At 38.2% G+C, this 21092-nt stretch overlaps 1 protein-coding gene across 1 annotated transcript; it reads right to left on the bottom strand.

Moving 5' to 3' along the window:
- Positions 1–546: 546 nt before the first annotated feature.
- Positions 547–13345, bottom strand: LOC114265690 (uncharacterized). Its single transcript, XM_082893666.1, has 5 exons — positions 13327–13345; positions 12805–13138; positions 12528–12659; positions 12223–12419; positions 547–927 (listed from the first exon to the last, which is right to left on the bottom strand). The coding sequence occupies exons 2-4, from the start codon at positions 13099–13101 to the stop codon at positions 12228–12230; spliced, it is 621 nt and encodes a 206-aa protein (XP_082749792.1). The 5' UTR covers positions 13102–13138; positions 13327–13345; the 3' UTR covers positions 547–927; positions 12223–12227.
- Between the last annotated feature and the right edge of the window lie 7747 nt (positions 13346–21092).

The following is a 21092-nucleotide window of genomic DNA, read 5'->3' on the forward strand; positions in this document are numbered from 1 at the left end:
AATTTACTTCCTTAAAGAAACAGACCATAAGCACAGGCCGATATAAGTTAATTGACTCACATTCACTTCGCAAAAAATGTATAAGCTAAACAATATATACAAATGCGGGCAAGTGAGTGTGGATGACGTCAGGTAAAACTCACGGCCCGTCTGCAACCTGCAAAACCGAAAAATCTTAACTCACATCCAACCCTAACAATTATGTGAAATCGCCAATTAGGTGCGGGCAATTCGAGTTGGGCAATTTTCACGGGTCAAATAATTCTATGCCCAGCCCTACTTGGTGGTAGTGTTGACTATTGAAGATAGGACAACACCATGCACATAATAGTTACACTACCACCAACTAAGCCTAGGGTCTGATTCTCAATCAATGCACTATATCAACAAAATACACAAAGGAGGAATTCAGTGATTTTGTTAATGTCATTCAAGCAGAAACCCCACTTTAAATTCATGTGAAAAACAAAACACCAAACAAGCCATAGGCACAGTAAACAGACATCAATCAGTTTGACACCAGCCTTCCATATCACATGAAAACAATTTCTGTAGACACCTCGCACACTTTCCAATTCAACAACATGCATATCGGGCATCTCCAACGTCTAGGATGCTTTCAGCTTACGTTCTTTTACATGTTTAAATTAAAATATACCTTAGACATGCAATCTGCCTTAGTTGTTATGTCATACATTTCAATAATAAAACAAAGCATCATGCGATGTCATTGTTCTACAAATATTAGTTTAGATATCAGTTTAGAATATCAGTCTAGACATATACTAAATCAAGTAACATAATTGTCAATATCCACCACATGTACAAAGATTCTAATATTAGATTCATTTTGTTCACAGTAACACACTTCCAACTGCCCACTGGGACACCATGTGCATATTACCTTCGTGAAATCTTCAACCACACCTGTGAATAACCAAAATATACGATCAGTACTCAAATAGAAGCATCTAAAGCAACCACTTATTCGCCAATGTTGATTACAAAAAACACTTTTATAGATGTTCAGCTTTCTATGTGATCAAAACAAATATGAGAGTACTTGCAACCTCAACTCTTATGTTGTGTTTGGATCATAGATTTGCATAAGAATTTGGAAAGGGAAACGAAAATGTAAGGGAAATGTGAATAAAATATAAATTAAATTTTTTATCCATTTCCCTCGCATTTTCTTTTTCCTTTCCAAATCCCTACCTAAATTGATGATCCAAACACAGAGTTAGTGTTCAGTAATTGCTTCAACCTACTCTAAAGTTCCAAGTTATTAGTCTAGATTTTATTCAACACATGGTACAACATAGTGCAGTCGTTTGTTTAGACTATATCCCTATAGGTAACCCATTATACAATTCAGACAATTTTCACCATTTAGCATACAAATTGGTGCTCTCTCTCTCAGAATTTAATCATTTGAAGTTTTATCAACTTTTACTCACCCATCTCAATATTTTCAGCTCTGAAACCATGTCAGAGGATGGGTGGCTAAGATAAATCTAGAATATTTTGCACCCAAGGAGGATGGGGAAAATAAGGCTACTCCACCCTCATGTGTCTAGGTAGATGGATGGAATGATTGCCTGGTGGGTTACTTTGTTAATAAGAAGTTATGCTTTTGTTAACTCTATTGCCAAAAAACTATGGGGGAAGAGTGGTTACTTTATTAATAAGAAGTTATCTTTTTGTTGTTAACTCTATTGCCAAAAACTGTGGGGCGAGAATGGACTGATTCATGTTATGCTAAGAAGCACGGACACTTCTAAGAAGGTGACGTATCCGTGTCGTGTCCGTGTCGGACACCGACACTCTTTGGACACTCTTAGGACACGTGTCCGACACTCTTCAAAACGTGTCCTATTTTTTAAATTTTTTTAAAGACCTGAACACTCTTTGGACACTTAGAAGACACACATGTCAATCGCATAAACACACATGTCTATCGATTGGATACATGTGAAACTAATTATAAGTTTAAACAAAACAACTTAAGATACAATAATAAAACAAAAAGCATATAAATTTATAGGAATTAGTATCATATTATATTTTTTATTATCTTTGAATGATATATTCATATATATAACATATAATAAATATATAAAATTGCATATTTCATGCATGTCTCCCACGTGTCGTGTCCTTCATTTTTTGAAAATTAACGTGTCGGCGTGTCCGTATCATATCCGTGTCGTGTCACGTGTCCGTGTCCATGCTTCTTAGATGTTATGTCTAATGAAAAGTGTTTCTTCTTCTTTCGATTCAGTTTTGAAAAGGAAGCCATAGCATTTTGGAGGGAAGCTAATGGTCCTGAAGTGGTGGGACTACAGACTTAACTTGTGAAGGGAAAGTCTAACAAAATTTCCTCACTGGGCTAAATTCTTCAACGCCCCCTTCGAATATTGGAATGAGCAAGGGTTAAGCCACATTGCAAGCATTATTCAAATTCTAGCTGAATCACAAAAGAGAATTACTTTTGCCAAAATCTCTGTTCAGATTGAAGTGGGTAGGGAACTGGTGGAAAACTTTCACCTGGACAATAGGAATGAGAATTTTGAAGGGGTCAAAGTGCACCAATGGGTGCTCAACCAGTCTTTGGTTTATGCTGTACTCAGGAATGACTGGGGAAAGAAACCGAAAGTAGAATGGAGGCAAGTACAGAAGCCATAGGGGAGGCCACAGCCAATGATGATCATAATGCCCAAAATGTGGGCAAAGGTGACCTAATTCCAAGAATAAAGAGCAACCATTGGAGCAATCAAAACGCAACCTAGGATGTAGCCAATTCGTTAAATGGGGAGCATTATCATGAGGTAGGTTTTGATCAAGACCAACCTATCCATACCATACAGGTGATACCAGGTGATTCAAACAACTGTGAAGTCTAGCATATACTTTTGACAACCTGGAGATGTAGGAAGCTAATAACAAGACCCCAGGCCCATCTGTTCCAAATAAAAAGAAATGGGGAAGGCTTTATCTTCAGCCTATAACAATAAGAGTAAGAATGGGAAGGAAAGCTGACAGTAGCATAACATTAGTAGATACATACACCACAAATAAACTTGAATTCCTGGTTGGTATAAATGGAACACCAACTAGAGATATTTATTAACAAGTAATACAAACAAATGATTTTTAAGAACTAAGTAAACATTATGTTATTAAAACAAGTTACACGAGAAATTGTGTAAATGTTCTGCATTGAAGTTATAGTATACAATAGTTCTTCATCACAATATATATAGACACATACATGCATATAAACATGCAAGAAAGAATGAAAATGAAAATTAACATACTCATAATGAACTCTTTCTAATTGCACTTAAAGCTACTCAGATCTAAAGTTTTATCTACTGATTACGTAATGACTCAGCTTATTTATTTTTGTTTTTAATACTTTCGTCCTTTGGTTTGCTAATATCAGTTCAGGATATTGCTCAACATGCAGTGGTCATCTGCTTTTCTTCTTTCTATATGGGACAAACGGTCAAGAACAATAAAACTTCAAATACTACTTTTTCAACACTAGTAGAAATATAAAACATCCCTATTTGCGTGATCAACTATGGATAGATAAAATAAAAATAATCGTCCTGTGAGGCTGGGACTCATAAAATTTGTTCACTTAACATCTCAAAAAACTGTTTATGTAATCATTTGCAATTTTGCAATTTGGATGCATATCCAAAGAGGTATAGAATTAATGATAATCTGTGTATCCCACCAGAAATGAAATTAAAAGAAATATATTAAAAGCTTCAACTAAACTCAGCATTGTTGAAACAGACGAAAAGAAGGAAGACAAAAAACAATTTGAAGTTGCATTGTGTAATTAAAATGCATACATGTTAAGAATCTGAAGCATAAGATCAAAAAGGCAATGCAGGGCATTGCATTAACATGGAACAATGATCCATTTGAAACCATTTATCAAAAAAAAAAAAAAATTGATCCATTTGAAACCAAAAATAATATGGATGTGCCGAAGAAAAAAGACAAAAAGGTATCATTAGTGCTAGAAAACTATAAATTAATTGTCAACAAAAAATCATCGTGCTTATAGTAGCACATGAATTAACCATTCACACACTTAGCTCATTCTCTCTCAAAGATGGGAAAGCTCCTGGCCTCAATGGAAAGCTCCTGGCCACTGATTATGCCTAGTGGCATCACAACCACTAGGCATAATCAGTGGCCAGCACGTTGCCATGAACTGGAAGAGATTACCCGAATATGTTGTATGCAATCATTCAATAAAATGGCCAGTGAGTCGAAACAGCCGAAAAATCCAGTAATGTACTGCTGTTTGTGTTTGTGTTTGTGTCAGCGTCAGCCATTGTCTTTCTCTTCCAAAGCTGAAGAAGTGAAGCTTCTACAAACTCTCACTAAGTTCTCTATGCTGTGAATATTTTAGTATGTATATATACATGAACTACCTTTCTATGGTGAAGTGGCTCTCTGCATATCTCAAGAAAAGGAATGTTTTGAATTTAATAATGGGGGTAAATTCACAAAATTTTCTTAAAAAATGGTAATAACATCAACTTTGACCTGGGCAACAGAAAGGGATAAAAGTGTACCAATGGGTGCTCACAGCCAATGATGATCCTAATGCCCAAAATGTGAGCAAAGATGACCTAATTCCCAGAATAAAGAGCAACCGTCAGAGCAAGGACAAAAATTACGCAGGATATGGGCAATTCGTTAAATGGGGAACATTATCATGAGGTAGGCTTTGATCAAGACCAACCTATCTGTACCATACAGGTGATACCATCCTTTATGGGGGGCAACTCAAACAGCTGTGGAGTTCATCAAATACTTTTGACAACCTGGAGATAGAGGAAGCTAATAACAGGACCCCAAGCCATCTAATCCAGATAAAAAAATAAAAAGTGGGGAAGGCTAAAAATGAAAGGGGGGCTTCCTTAATTTCTCTATACATTAGAAGGAAATCAAGGATCATATTATTCAAAGGAATAAAATGTATCTTTATTTCGGGCTCTTGGGAAATAAAGTCAGAAGTGTTAATAAGGATATGGTCTTCGAATCTATGAATGGAAGCTGGGGAATGTTGTCCAATTACAATGATCCACTTCGTAAAGGATATGGATCCTATGGAATCAAGATATGCTGAATGTAATGTGCATTAGTACAAATGACCAGGCTATTCATTGTCATGTTAGAGCCAGAAGAAAATGGACAGCTAAGTTTCTGCCATGTATTGTGATAACGCTCCCCAAAACAGACTGGACATTGAAGCTATGGCCAGGCTATTCAACCAGCAGCCATGGCTGGTCTGTGGGGCTCTGTTAAATGGACCAGGTACATGCACGACTGCAATGACTGATTTGTGAGTGCTGAGTTTGATGATCTTAAATATTGAGGTATGCAGTTCACACAGACAAATGGTCAGGTGCTTCGAGAGATTGATAAACCTCTCATCAATGAGGCTTGGACCATGAAATGAGGCAGAATTCCTGACTGCAGGAATATCTGACCATAGCCCTATCTTGGTTAAAGTGCTGTCTGCCCCTAGTAAGCAAAAGAAGCCCTTCAAATTTTTTTATTGTTGGGCTGACCACCCTGAATTCTTGAATCTTGTTGCCAGGGTTTGGAGAAATCATGTTCGGGGCATTCCCATGTTTTGTCTATGCCAGAAGTTGAAAATGCAAAGTTGAAGTTGAAGAAGCTGTGCCAATCTAACTATAGTGACATCACAAAAAAGGTGGACAGGAGGAAGTAAGATCTCAATTGGAAGCAGTCAAGAAAAGTCTTAATAGTAACCCTGAAGTCTTGAGTGTCTATTACTGATGCCAAGGAAATGCTAAGATCATTACTTATTTTCAGAACTTGCTAGGCCATAAGGGAGGTGGTACTATGGTATGCATAGAAGATATGAACTTGGACTATAGTGATCAATTAAATGATGCTCAGAAGAAACAAAACAAGGCCGTTACTGTTGAAGGGATTAGAGAAACCTTGTTCTCTCAAAGATGGGAAAGCTCATGGCCCCAATGACCATAATGTCATGTTCTTCAAGAAAGCTTGGCCTGTAAATTTAAGGATGTGCTTTCCTCTATTACATCTTTCCTTTATTTTTCTTAATTCTGGTGCTATCTTGAAAGAAATGAACTCTACTCTCACTGCTTGGTTCTTGGGGTCCCTAATCTATGAAGCATGAATACTTCGACGAACATGTCGTACCGGTAATGGGTACTGGTACTTTTCATGGTACTTCTAGATACGCACACACGTATGCAAATTTTTCCTTCTTAATTTTTGGCTTACCCTAGACACCAAGTATATTCCCATGTGTAAGCTGGAATAGTATTTTCTTCTATACAAAAGTAAAGTTAGTCTCGTTGGACTTACTTTTTTATGCTTAGCACGATTTTAAAATTAAGCAATAGCATATAAATTATTTAATAAATATAGTAACACTTAGTTTTGGTTTATACTTTACTTTTGGCATTAAAGATGAATTGTAGGTCGGATCTTAACAAACTATACCATTTAACTAATTTTTGCATTACTTCAAATTAAAAATAACTAATTTTTTATGAACATACCCAGATGTACCCATACCTTACTTTTTTTAAATTTTATCATATCAACATACCCATATTGTACCTATACTAGTACACGTGCTTCATAGTCCCTAATCCTACCCTCTAAAAGTGTATCTTCAAGATCTTCGCTAACATATTGAAGTCCCATCTCCCTTTAGTTATTGATCAAGCCCAATCAGCCTTTGTTTTTGAAATTAGAATTGTGGACAATATTCGAACTCAATTCATATTCTACACACATATTTTCCGTCACAGAAATGTAATGAATTGATCAATTACCACATAGTTCCATTAGCACCACAACCAATAGGCATAATCGGTGAACCCCAAGGGGTTGGCCTGGTGGCAAGGCCTTGAGTCTTTGAGGTGTGCTCCCTCCAAGGTTCAAGGCTCGAAACCTTTTCAGTGCTAACCGAATATGTTGTATGCAATCATTCAATGAAATGGCAACAGTGAGTCGAAACCTTAGTTGCACGAAGCGGGAGCGGGAGCGGGGGCGGGAGCGGGGGCGGGGGTGGGAGCGGGAGCGAGGAATCGAGAGCCGATAAAAGTTTCTTAGGTTGGGAGCGTCTCGGAGAGCGGTAATATGTATATATATATATTAATGCACATTAGAAGTTTTTTTATAAATATTTTTATTTTAATATGCATTAATTATTTTATTTATTTATTATATTTTTTAAATAATATATTATTGTTAATTTATTTTTTTATTTTTAATTGATATATATTATAAATAAAAAATTATAATAAATAAGGAATAATAAATTATGTTAAAATAAATAAGGGCAAATTACATATACCTCCCTCGAGATTTAGCTAAATTACAGATATCCCCTGAGATTTCGAAAATTACAGATACCCCCTAAGATTTATATTTTCATAACAAATTGTCCCCTGAGGTTTGTATTTTCATAACAATTTGCCCCCTAATTTGTTATGCAAATAGTACCTTCAGGGGGTATCTGTAATTTCTCAAACCTCAGGGGGTATCTGTAATTTTGCTAAACCTTGAGGAGGTATATGTAATTTGCCCAATAAATAAAACGAAAAATTAAATATTTTATTTTATAATTTTTTTAATTATATATGGTTTAATTAGATTTCTTTTAAATAATTGGATGATGTATTTTATTTATTATATGTTAAAAAGTTAAGAAATAATAATTTACAAAAATTATTATTATATATGATATTTTAAGAAATAATAATTAAATATTTTATTATATATAGTAAAAATTATAATTTATAAATTTTATTACATATATAATATATGATAAATTATATTTATTATATATATTATATATGATATATGATATATAATATATATATATATATGTATAATTATATGACCAATTAAACATAGAGATGAAGAGAGAGAGAGCGAAGAGAACAATGAACAGAGATGAAAAGGGAGAGAAGCAGAGACGAAGAGATAGAGAGAGAAGCACAAAGACGAAAAAGAGAGAGACGAAGACGATCGAGAGAGTGACGAAGATGATCAAAGCCCTCAGAGACGAAGACGATTGTGATCGATAGTGAGAGAAGAGAGTGACGAAGGCAATCAAACCCCTAATCTCAACACTGATCCACTGTAAGTTCTCTCAACAACCCTTCTTCTTTCTCCTCTCATGTCGAGGTCGAAGGCTAGGGTTTCTCTCTCTCTCTCTCTCTCTCTCTCTCTCTCTCTCTCTCTCTCCCCTTTACGATCTCATCTTGAACTGAATCGCGTTTCTCTCTCCACAGAAACGCGATTCTTACACGTTTCTTTCTAGGAATTGCGGAATCGCGATTCTGAGTAAGAATCGCGAATCGCCACCTAGTTGCACGATTCCTGCAACTAAGGTCAAAACAGCTGAAAAATCCAACAATGCACTTCCGTTTGTGTTAGCGTTATGCGTTATCCATTGTCTCTCTCTTCGAAAGCTAAAGAAGTGAAGCTTCTAAAAACTCTCTCACTGTAATATATGTTCTCTATGTTGTGAATATTTTTTTATGTATATAAAGAAACTACCTTTCTATGGTAAGGTGGCTCTCTGCATACTCAAAGAAGAAGGGGATGTTTTAAATTTAATGGAGGCAAATTCACAAAATTTTTCAAAAAAATAGCAATAACATCAATTGAGGCCAAGGCTATGAATCTTGTAGACTGTAGTATTGTTTTTACTATTGGTACCATGCATATCGCTACCATTATGTTTTCTTGATTACCATTTTTGGATTTATCACTATAACTTCTAAAATTTATCATGTAAAAACCGTATTTATTTATTTATAAATGTGGCATTTTTTTCAATGTAATTTGTATGCTTGAAGAACATGTAACATTTTTACCATCTAATCATTCTTATTCTAATCATTATTTTAGAAATTCTCATAATTTTTTTAATCTTTCGTATTGTTGAGCATGCATACACCTGCAAGAGATGAACATGAAACAAAATTAAACCTTTTGTTTAACACATTTTAATCGGTACAACACACTTAAATAAAACAAGTCTTGATACTTTCCACTAGTTTTCCCGGTCCTACAGTTCTTCCTAAGATGTTAAAGCAGCTTCAAACCTAAATGACATTCATTCTCTATCTATCTATCTACATGTGTCTAAAGTATATTGAGAAGACAAACATAAAGAACAGATGTAAGCTTTGATGACGATGGTGGGGCATGTTACAGCTTGACCTTACAATACAAATTCGCAGTCGTTGGTGATGGATAGCTACTGGCATCACCAACACTTCTCAATTCTTAGGGCTTCTTTGTAAGAACTATGAATATAGCATGTATGCGCCAGAAGGAACTAGTACAAAACGGCACAGCTGGACTATGCTAAAAATTGCCAAGATAGCTGAAAACAATCCAATAACTTAACCAGCACTGGATCGAAGGGTCTTCTATATTGTTTTTTCTAGTGTAACAATACATTTCGAACAGTATAGGCTGGCACAGTACAAGATTCACAACCTTGGTTATGGGTAATAAATTGCTAACCATAAGGGAGAGTTTTAATAATTGCTTCATAGTTTAAACTTTTAAGTAGTCGTGTGATAAAAATGGAATTGTTTAAAATACTGATTTTTTTGGATAATTTGGGGAAAACAAAATTCTACACAACTTCAAATTGTGGGGAACACCAAATATTGTTCTCCCTTTAAATATTAGTATAAATAAATTAATAATGCTTTTGATAAAAAGTAAAGCCATTGTCTTTATCAATAAAATTCAAAAAAAATCCCACCATATTTAAAATTAACATAACCTTTATGATCCTAAAGTCATATTATATCATCCTACAATCAAATGATGCTCAGTCCATGCCAATACATATAGAGAACTAATTCTGGTGGCAAATAGATCGTTTGATAATGTTGTCAATTTTCTGTTTCCTATTAACATAAAATAGGAACCTTTTTTTTTTTTTTTTTGTAAAAAACATAGAAAGGTGTACACAATTACTTTGAAAACAAATAAAAACAAAAGCAAAGACACATTCTCGATGAGTTACTGAAGGTGAAGGCCGCCGGCAGAGGGTGGCCAGAGGTGAATGAAAAGTGCCGTTGGAGATCAAGGGGGTTGCCGAAAGGTGGCTGGAGGTCAAAAGGGGGAATGGACAGTGGCCCTGGGTCTCAACGAGAGAATAGCCAGCCCCTAGAAGTGGTGGATAAGGGGGGGTTGGCAGGGGAGAGAGGCTAGGAAGCATGGATACGGATACATGATACATGATACGGCGATATGGATACGGTGATACGCCAAAATCTAAAAAAGTAGGTTACGGACACAACGGAGATACGTTCGTAAAAATTTTAAAAAAAAAATCATTTTTTATAATTTTAATAATGTAATATGCATGAAAATAAAACTTAAAGCAAATTAATAAAACAAGATAGGGATTCATATCAAGCTAAAAGTCTTCAAACAATCATAAAACATCCAAAAGTAAAAACAAAAGCAAATGCAAATTAAAATTAAACATCATCTTTACATGCCAGCACTAAAAAAAGAACGAGCAAAGGCAAGAAATGTGAGAGAGTGAGAGAGTGAGAGAGAAGTAAGAGAGACAATAAGGATCAAGGTTGTTAAAATCGAGATTCTACGTTGGATCGTTGAAAGTGTTTATAGGATCGGATCGAGGATCGTAAGATCCTACCGTACATAATAATTTAATTTAAATAAATATTTCTCAAAAAGTATACACAAAATGAGCCTATATTCTATTAAAAAAAAGTGAAGATATTGTGAAAAATATAATACTCCGTGTAAAATGTACATATAATATTATACAATAGAAAGCTCGATGGTAAAAATTTTGTATTTCATCAAAAAAGAAAGTGAAGAAAAATTCTATAACAAAATACTTTACAATCTACAATAATGCATAAAAAGTGAAGAAAAAATATTTTAACAAAGTTGGATATGAAAATAGAAGAACTCAAAAGAACAACTTAACCGAATGATAAAGTTTGTCGTTAGCATCCTTGGTGGAGCGGATTCGAGTCACAAAAATAATCTCTCCAAAAATTGAAAAAAAGTTGCAATCATCTTACCCTTCTTAGACTCCGCTACAGCTACGTTTATTTTTCCGATTAGTTAATTTTGTTAAATTACTGCAATATTTAAATGTTTGTTTCCTACTTTGTTTTTCTTAGTCTATTTGATTCAATATTATTTAATTTTCATTATTTATTTTGACCGCATAAATTGGATTTAGACAACAAACATAAAATTTACAATAAAATGTCATACAATACAAAATAAGGCTTGTAAATTGGATCGGATAGGATCGGATTGGATCGGGATTTCATGATCCTATAAGATCTCATTACTAGGATCGAAAGATCCTACCTATAAGGAATGTTTTACACAATCCGGATCGATTGTATTCAAATGGATCGTAAGATCGTAGGATCATAGAATCCAGATCGGGATTCTGATAACTATGATAAGAATACATCAATTTGACAAATTCTATTACTTTAACTATCACTATATTCCTCTTATCAAAGAACTAAACAAAGCATTAGAAGTAATATGTGACTTCGAGTATCCGATACTTCAAAATTAAGTATCCGATACTCCAAAATTAATAAAAAAATTAACTAAGAAGTATTCAATATGTATCCGCGAGTATCTAAGGAGTATTGGTATCCGATAAGTATGGATACGTCTCCTTTTTTTACGTATCCGTGCTTCATAGGAGAGAGGAGAGAATGAAAACTCATTTTCAAGACAAATGAAAACACCCTTTTTTTTATTACAATTTTTGAAATTTTGAAATCAATTCAATATTTTTGGAAACAAAAACAGTATACCAAATAAATTTTCCATTTCCCATTTTCAAAAAAATGAAAACAAAACCAGTAATTAGAATGTATAGATATAAGAATGTTTCAAGAAATCAAAACCCTGTGAGCTGCAAATTGTTATCTGGCTTCTATAAGTACACTTACTAAACATCATCAAATAAGCATAGGAATAATACGCCACTAAAGCAAACAAAACTTGATATCAACATGAAAAATACTTCATATAAAATCAAAAAATAAATGCCAATAGAGAAGGCATAGAAAGCTGTCACACCAAGAAGCATCAATACTTAGGTATTAAGCATACACTATGTAGTTAATTTACCTTGACTAAGTGCTAATTTTCAGCCTACTAATTAGTACGTCAGTATGGCCGATCCCATCCCAAACGCAAGCTTCAAATTCCATAGTACCACCATCAACAGCATCAGCATCCTTAACATCAAAGGTAATATAATACTTAAACCCAGCACACAAACCCACGTTTGCCTTCACAACCTTCACAAACTCCAGCTTCTTAAACTGCACACATATTTTCCGACATATATTATGAACAACAAAGGCTAATTCTCAAACCAAACAAACAAACAAAACAATGAAAAAAAACTTTAATTGAATAAAGAAATACACCTCTTTGTCATTGTATTGCTTGAGCGCTAATTCCGAAAAAGTTTTGAGATCGTCGGCAATCTCATCCAGGTTAAAAACCGGCTCTGTTCCACCAAACCCAAACGAGCGTGGGAAGTACATGACATCAAAGCCCTGTATATGTATATGTATTGTAAGCCCACAAATTCTATTACATTACAACAATAATAATATAAAATATATATTTATATATAAAATAAAAATTTGTAAATAGAATTTTGAAGAAAATAGAGACAAATGAAAGAGGGAATATACATACATCACTTTGGGTTAACTGTCTATCATACTCTTGGAATTCCTTATCAGTAAACTCATGCATTCCATCACTATCATCTTCCACATCTGAATCATCGTCGTAGTTATAGAATACGATTTTTGATCTAGGGTCTTCTTTTTCTTCTTCTGCTGATGAACAAAGCGGTGATGGTGATGGTGATGGTGATGGTGATGGTGGAGATGGTGGGGAAGTGTAACCCTCGCACCTTTGCTTCTTCGCCGGTGAATCTCTAATCTCCCATTTGGAATCGTTCCTTTCGATGCGCAGATCGGAGGCCATACCTTCCGGCAGAGAGAAACAACACAACAATGAAAACCTAGACGAGCAAGGATCCTCTAGAGTGATTTTTTCCTAAAGTTTCCTAGAGTGTAACATTGTGTGGTTGAGATTTACTGGCAAGCCACATCAATTTTTCTGATGTGACTTGCCAGTAAATCTCAATCACACAATATAACACTCTAGGAAACTTTAGGAAAATTTCACTCTAGAGGATCCTTGGTGAACCTAGACAGCAGACAAAAGTAACTCAACCTACCCTACCCTACGAGATAATTATAGCGTATGTGGGCCTATTTTGGAAGTCGGTAAAACGCGGGTTTTTTTGTTTTTTTTTTCTCAGAAAATATATTATTATAATTATGTAAGTGTGAAGATTTTTGTCATTTTTGCATCCTATCTAAGTCATTCTTTCTTGCTGTTTTGAGCTCCGACCCTAACTGGAACTAGGATTATTTTGAGCCATTCTTCATGTTTGTTTAAGGGCCTCACACTGTTTGAGGCCTTATTGTTGCACTTGCTTCATTATCCCTCTTGTGTGCCTATTACTTATGTAGTATTTTTGGCCTACGTGTAGACTGTTTTGAGGCATGTCATAAACTGTAAAGTTGCTTATTTTAAGCCCTTATTCAACATTGTTGAAGGGCTCATCACTGTTTGTGGCCTCCATTTGCTACTTTCCTTTATATCTCTCTTTTGACCATATTTTTGCATGATTTATTAGCCTCTTTTTCTTCTGTTTTTGGACTCTGGTCCGAACTGAAAATGACCTTATTTTGACCCCCTATTCATGTTTCATTAAGGGTCTTTCATGGTTTGAGGCATCCTTTATACACTTTGTGTTATATCTCTCTTTTGGCCATATTTTTGCTTGATTTATTAGCCTCTTTTGCTTCTGTTTTTGGACTCTTGTCCGAACTTAAAATGACCTTATTTTGACCCCCTCTGCATGTTTCATTAAGGGTCTTTCATGGTTTGAGGCATCCTTTATACACTTTGTGTTATATCTCTCTTTTTGGCTTCATTTTGCATAGTATCTTAGGCTTGCATGCATACTGTTTTGGGTCCGGTCATCAACTGTAAAGTGAAATATTTTTGGCCTCTCTTCAACATTGTTGAAGGGCCCCTTTGTGTTTGAGGCCAGAAACTGCCACTTGCTTCTTTGCCCCTCTTTTGGCCCATTTCTTGCATGAGAGCTTAGCCATACTTGTGCTGGTTTTTGTGGTTTGTGATAAACTGTAAAAGGTCATATTTTTGGCCCCTATTAAACATTGTTGAAGGGCCTAATCTGTTTGGGGTCAGCAGCTGTGAGTTGCTTCTTTATCTCACATTTAGGGCCATTTTTGCATGCTAGTTTTGCCCTATTTGTGTTTGCTGTTTGGCCTTGCTTAAAACTGTAAATGTGCTTATTTTTGGACTGCCTTGAATCTGTCTTCATATGTCATAAGCAAATAATGCATGTTTTGTATAGCTATAGGCCAATGCATAGGCCTAGTTTTGCATTTCGGTTTCATTTCATGCATCGGGTGCTATATCGCCATGATTCGGGGCTGTTTCGGGTCATATTTTAGCGCTGAAATTTGCATGCATGTATGCCATATTCCATGCCTTGACATGTCTTGTTAGAGTGGCATTTTGTGCCTTAGGATCGGTTCTCGGTTTGTGTGCATGCGTGCACGCATTTCGAGCGTCTCATTTTCATCTACTGGCCTCTTGTGCGAGTGTGGCTGAGGTCTACTTGTGTTAGTGTAAGTCCATTGTGCATTGTGTACGCCATTTTATTTCATAGCATTGCGTATGCTAGGTTGTATGTTAGCGCATTGTGTATGCCATGTTATCTCGTGCATCGTGTATGCCATTTCATAGCATTGTGTATGCTAGGTTGTATCTTAGTTGCATTTCATGCATATCATGCATATTGCATCGTGCTTGGGATAGGGGTTAGCCCGAGCACGGGAAACGAGGTACGTTTCGTACTCCGAGTGACGAAACGTGTCTCAATTCCCCAGTCACCGACACTCCGGATTATCCATGATAGAGTTAGGTCTTAGTTGAGTTTTCATGTGCATTCATTCTATATTAAGTTGCACATTTCGACTCCTCAGCCATCATGCATCGAGATGCGTGATTGGTGGCACGAGGATCGAGGCATGCATACATTTGTGAAAATACATTGCTATGCCCCTTTCCTATTCTCTGTTGTAGCAAATCAAGAATTAGCAACCTTCCAGAGCTTGGCGCGTTTTCCAAGAGTAATTGTAAAACAGAGGCTAATTGGGGCATCCCAGTGGATTTCCGCGCAAGGCAACCCAAACATACATCATTCAGAAGAGTCAAGGTAGTCCCTGGCTTGCATGCCAGTTTATTACTTTTCTTAGTTAATTTGTAAATTAATTAGGAATTTGTTTATATTCGGACTGTATTATTTGGACTGTACTATTTATTCGGACCCTCTGCTCGATGGCACAACTGTAATAAGTGTGCGTGTGTGTGTTGTATGTCTTCCAACCCCACGTCTTTCTCCCTTTTATTTACCCGCTTATGATGGTTAGATTAGGGCATGTTTCAATTAGCATACAGTATGATAGCATGTTTGCATTCATTCATCTGTATTGCATGCACCGGGCTCGGCGCATCATACTAACTGCATTGTATTTTCAATTCCAAGTTGAATACATGTTAGTTGTAGCATTTCATGTGCCATGTTTAGAATAGCCGAGTCTGCTATAGTTGCCTTTTGCATGTGTTGCATTAGGCACTTCTGTATAGTTAGGATCATGCATGGATTTCTAATGAGCTTCTTTTTTGGCTTGGAGTACTCGGTAAGTTTTATGCTTTAGCATCCTTGCATGCGTGTGAGTGACTGCCATGAATAGCATGCTAAACATGAGGCTATTTGCTTATGTGATATTACTGCCTGAATGCCTGTGGGTGAAGGTTGGGTTATTTGGATTGGAAAAAATCATCAACTGTGAGTTTTAAGCCCACTAGATAGTGGCAAAACCATCTTTTCTTAAGCCCACCTGAGGGTGGCAAAATCTGCATCTTTAAGCCTACTTGCGAGTAGCAAACCATCTTTCAAAAACAAACATGAAATGTTTTGTTCCAATTCAGGCGATCCAGTCTATACTTGTATACTGTGCGCATTACATAGTAATCTAGGCTAATAACCGGAATAAGAACACAAATGTTTTCAAAAATAGATATCATGGTTAGTAGAGGCCGATCTTTGATCGGGCGAGCGGGGGTGCTCACGAAGTGACCTTCCCCAATCGTACCCAAGTTCCCGAGCCGAGGCAACTTTGGTGATGACGGACACGTGGCCTTAGGCAAACGAGTCAGGGTTTCCTAAATTTCCCCAAAATAAAACATTTAGGTAGCGACTCTGTATCTGGCAAAGCAGTCCATATTTGGCACTTCTTTCTAAAAATCTGTTTTCTCAAAACGATTTGCCGGATTTGGACTCTTTGGTTCAGACTTAGAACCGTGACAATTTGAGAGTCCTGAGCTGTAGTGACCTTAAATGAACAGAACGGGGACTCATCCTCCCGGGGCGTTCGGGGACGTCTACATTTTCTGGCGACTCTGCTGGGGATTTAGAGAACTTGACTCGAACTTATGATATCTGGTTTTGACTACACTTATGTGTTTCTTTGCATTGCATTTGCATTGGTGCGCCTAGGACACCGTGTTTGCCATCTGCTATTCCTGAACGGTTTGCCGAAGGCTTGTCTTGTCAAGGCATGACCATAAGGCTGACCGGTTGTGGGCTCTGCCAGTATGGGAACACAAACCCCGGTTTTACTGGGGCACCCTTTTGACCATTCGACCTAGTGCATATTCGGAATCCATAGTGACCACTCCAAACTAGGACAGGTTGCTTACCCGATCATAGGTTGTTTGAAACCGCTGCGTGCGTAGTGAAACCCTAGCTCCTGACAAAATAGGACAGGGAAACCCTACCCCAACATAGGGGTGTTTTGGCTTTCACTTATCTGTTATGTGCTTTTAGAGTGCGTCTCCACAGGAATGCATGTATCAGTTTGCAAGTTTGGGCATCAGGCCTGCGGGCACCAGTTCAGTATTTTGGGATTCAGTTTACCTAAGGGTATTAGTTTACGGGCAGAATTCTGTAGAGGTACAATCATTCAGCTCTGCTCATATGGGTTATCGTGAAAACAGGCTGTGATGCTCTCTGTTTTCCCTTTTGCTAGGTAGTCCTGGAACCATAGCTTCAGAAGGCTCCGATATCTCCCGGGTACATTGGACTAGTGCTGATAGACTTTGTTAGGTCAGAAATTCAATTCAAGGGAACCGGTGTTCTTTTGTTGAGGCAAGGTAAAGAAAAGCCGGTCAGGGCTCATCGGTTCATCTAATCCGTCAGTCGCCAGTCACATCACCTTTGTTCAGACTCAGCAGACCGTGATGGCACAAGGTTCGGAAGAATTTGTGGCTGTGATAGCAGCGCTAAATCAGGGAACTGCCATGCAGGCTGAGACCAGTATTGAAACGTAGCGCCCATCTAAGGCATCTGCCTCACATCTAGCTTTGGGACCCCAGCCGAACTTTGACCCAATTCTACCAATTGAAGATTTGCAGTATCCGAATCCTCGAGAAAGGTTGACTCAAGCTCAGGTGCTCAGACCCCTGGTACAGCCTAATGAGAGAACTCAACCCTTTCATGTTGATGAGTTCAATCTGACTGTAGTGAAAATTGCAAACCTTGAGAAGTAATTCAAAAAGGCACAGGGCCTTAACTCCATTCCCGACATTGAAGATGGGCACACCGAGGCTGCCATCCGGCTCCCAGACAGATTCAAAATGCCATATATCGACCGTTTCGACGGGTCTAGAGATCCAATGGTACATATCCAACTTTTCTTGGATGTCATAAAGCCGATGGGTCTGACTAAGCCACAGAAACTCTCTCTGTATGGGAGAACCCTGTCGGGTGTAGCAGCCACTTGGTACGCTAAGTTGGAGAATACAGTGAAGCAAAACTGGGAAGAATTGGCTGAGGCCTTTGTTGATCAGTATTCTTACAATACCCAAGTTGAAATGACCATCCAAGAGCTTGAAGCAACCCGCCAGAACCCAACAGAGCCTTTTGTGGAATTCGTTGCGAGGTGGAGAGCAAAGGCAGCACAAATGACAGATCGTCGCCCTTCTGAGAGGGATCAAGTGCAGATGATGGTGCGAAACCTCGAGCATGATATGTTGCAAAAGTTGATAGTCGCTCCACTATTCACTTTCAAAAGTCTACATGAACTGGGGGTTCAGGTCGAGAATGCGTTCAACAGTGGGATCATTCCCAGAACAAGGGAACCGACAAAGAGGGTGATTTCAGGGAGTACCAACGCTGGAAGTAGAACTATTCCCGAACCCACTGAAGTCAACACAGTCGTCACAGCCAACCCTTTTGTCAAACCAAGCCTACAACCAGCCAACCTAGCCCAAGCTCAGGGCAGAACTTTCACTCCCCTCTATATAAGCCTAACTAGCGCACTAAAACTCTTGATGGAAAAAGGGCATCTCAAACCCCTCGATCCTCAACCTCTTCCCGACCCACTCCCAGCCAGACATAACCCCGCCAAGTACTGTATGTACCATCAGCAGCGCGATCATGGCATCGACCGTTGCTATCGCCTTCGTCATGAGGTCCAAAATCTCATCGACAACCGGACAATAGCACCACCTTCAGACCCCAATGACCAAACATCTCCTGCCTATCTCAACCTCATCCATACACTACCATCCACCTTCGACCCCAGCATATACATCAACCCAGCCCATCTACCCAAACCTGAGGTGTTCATTCCAGAAAGCATGGACTTATGCATGATGGATGCACCTGGACCCCAATCATCTCAAACCCGTGAACCCACTACTTCTGAGCTGAAGAGAATGATCGAAAATCTTCAGAGAACTGTGACAGATTTGGCCTCCGGGACATCGGCTCCGTCATCAACCACATCACATACCAGGGAGTTCATGTCAAAAGGTTCCCCAGTCTTGGAACGGGCTATATTTAAGGAATGCCAATCCCTTGGCAAAGTGGAGGCAGACGGTAAGAACAAGGTAGGGACAGGCATTGGTCCCCATGAACATCTTCTGTTGGCTGTTGAGGCTTTGAAAGCCGATGGACTAAACAAACAGCAAGTGCTTGCAATGGTTGCAAAAATTGTGGATGATATTTTTGCCACTCAAGTTGGGGGCAGTTTGAATCAAGGGGCAAGCCGAGAGAAGGGTCGTTGTATCAGAAACGTTCCTTTCAGCTATAATCCTGCACTCAGAAGAGATCAACAAACCAGGCCAGCACCTGCCAAGCACTTTGCTGGTACGTCCAGCAAAAATCCACAAACTTTGAAGTACCAACCCCGAGGTCAAAGGGTCTTCCATGCCCTCCACATGCCTTTGTCCAAAGCTTTCCAAATCCTTATAAGACAAGGCCATCTCAAACCCCTTGAGCCTCGGCCTCTCGCGAATCCTTTTCCGGCTACGCATGATGCTGCCCAATACTGTGCCTTCCATCAACAAATCGGTCATGGTACTGACAATTGCTCTCGTCTTCACCACGAAGTGCAAGATCTGATTGACAACGGGGTCATTGCCGCGCCAAGCTCTGCAAAGTCTATCGGCACTAGATCGGTGAACTTGGGGGATAATATGACCATGTGATCGGGGGATGAACCACCTGTGGGCGGCGCTCGATTAACTCTAGACGTGGGAATGGCACGCACTGTTCTGAGCAATGTGCAAATACCAGTTTTTGTGCTTTCTGACTTGGGTATTGGGTTAGTTTTGTTGTTTTGTTTTGAGCTTGTCTTTTTGTTTTGAGTCAGTCTCTTTTGTTTTGGGTCTGTCTTGTTGTATCGAATCAGTCCTGTTGTATAGAAGTCGGGTGATTCCGGGGGGTGTTACCTTGGGCGTCACCGTTTTGTTTTGTGTTTGTCTTTTCATTTTGTTTTGAGTCTGTTTCTGCCAGGGAGCCAGTTGTGCCAACAGATTTTTTTTTGAATAAAACAGCGGTGATCTTCACGCTCTCGCATTTGCTTCTGCCTTGTGCCAGTTATGCCGGAAGTTCTGAATGAGACGGCAGTATTTGACTAAAGAACTCTGTCTTTTCTATGCCTTGGAATCATTGTATTGACCTAAGTTTTTCGAAACTTTTTTGAGCACTGCGGTGAAAACGAAGAGGAAGGAATTCCTTGGGATTTGCAAAACTTTGATCATTTGAGAGAAAGAGAGGCGCGCTAAGCCCTTAATGAATGAAATCATGCTTGTTAGCATGAGTACTGAGAAGGACCCTGGCTTGATCCAGACTGGTTTCACACTATCTTTAGCGCGAGCGACTTGTCATTTTCTTAAAAACTTTCAAAAACAAAATATTTTGCGCGGTCCTGCGAAGACCTGTGTGGAATCGCTCTTGAGATTGTGCAGCCTAGGATCGCTCTCAGCCTCGAGACTCAACCCCTTTGCTTCCAAACCTTGAACTTGAATTCAGAAGGTTCAACGGTCAACTACGATGTGAGGCTTGTGTGGCCGGATTTGAAGCAGCCCTCGAACAAGAGGCCAGGAAAGTCAGATCAAAAAGGTCAGAAGATCAGAAGAAGCTTGCAAAACTAGAACAGGAGTACCTCTCGAACTAGGGGCAAAGATATCAGACATGCTCGAAGAGCTGAAGATGAGTCCTCTTGCAAATCAACAGCCACTCTCCTGGATACGGATGGCTTTGAAACCCTATAACCATTTGGCATGGACCAAGCTACACTTTTACCCTTGAGAGGCTCGCTGGGCCGAAAACCCGGAAGGGCGACCCAGGCAAAAGTTAGAGCAAGAAAAAGAAGAAAAAGAACGAAAAAGAAGAAAAAAAAAAGAAAAAAAAAAAGAAAGAAAGAAAAAATGTAAAAAAAAGAGAAAAGAAAAGAAAAGAAAAGAATATCAAAAAAAAAAAGAAAAAATTGAAAAGAGAAAGAAAGAAGAACAAAGCTCGC

This window comes from Camellia sinensis, chromosome 11 (assembly GCF_055761805.1).
Source record: "Camellia sinensis isolate YWXY chromosome 11, ASM5576180v1, whole genome shotgun sequence".
Classification (NCBI taxonomy): Eukaryota; Viridiplantae; Streptophyta; class Magnoliopsida; order Ericales; family Theaceae; genus Camellia; species Camellia sinensis.

What these genes read in the sequence shown, in the direction of transcription:
- LOC114265690 (XM_082893666.1), bottom strand. Translation starts at nt 13,101, where the DNA reads ATGGCCTCCGATCTGCGCATCGAAAGGAACGATTCCAAATGGGAGATT. An exon ending in GACAGTTAACCCAAAGTGAT is followed by an intron (nt 12,660 to 12,804) that starts GTATGTATATTC and finishes ATACATATACAG; the next exon opens with GGCTTTGATGTCATGTACTT. An exon ending in AGCAATACAATGACAAAGAG is followed by an intron (nt 12,420 to 12,527) that starts GTGTATTTCTTT and finishes ATATGTGTGCAG; the next exon opens with TTTAAGAAGCTGGAGTTTGT.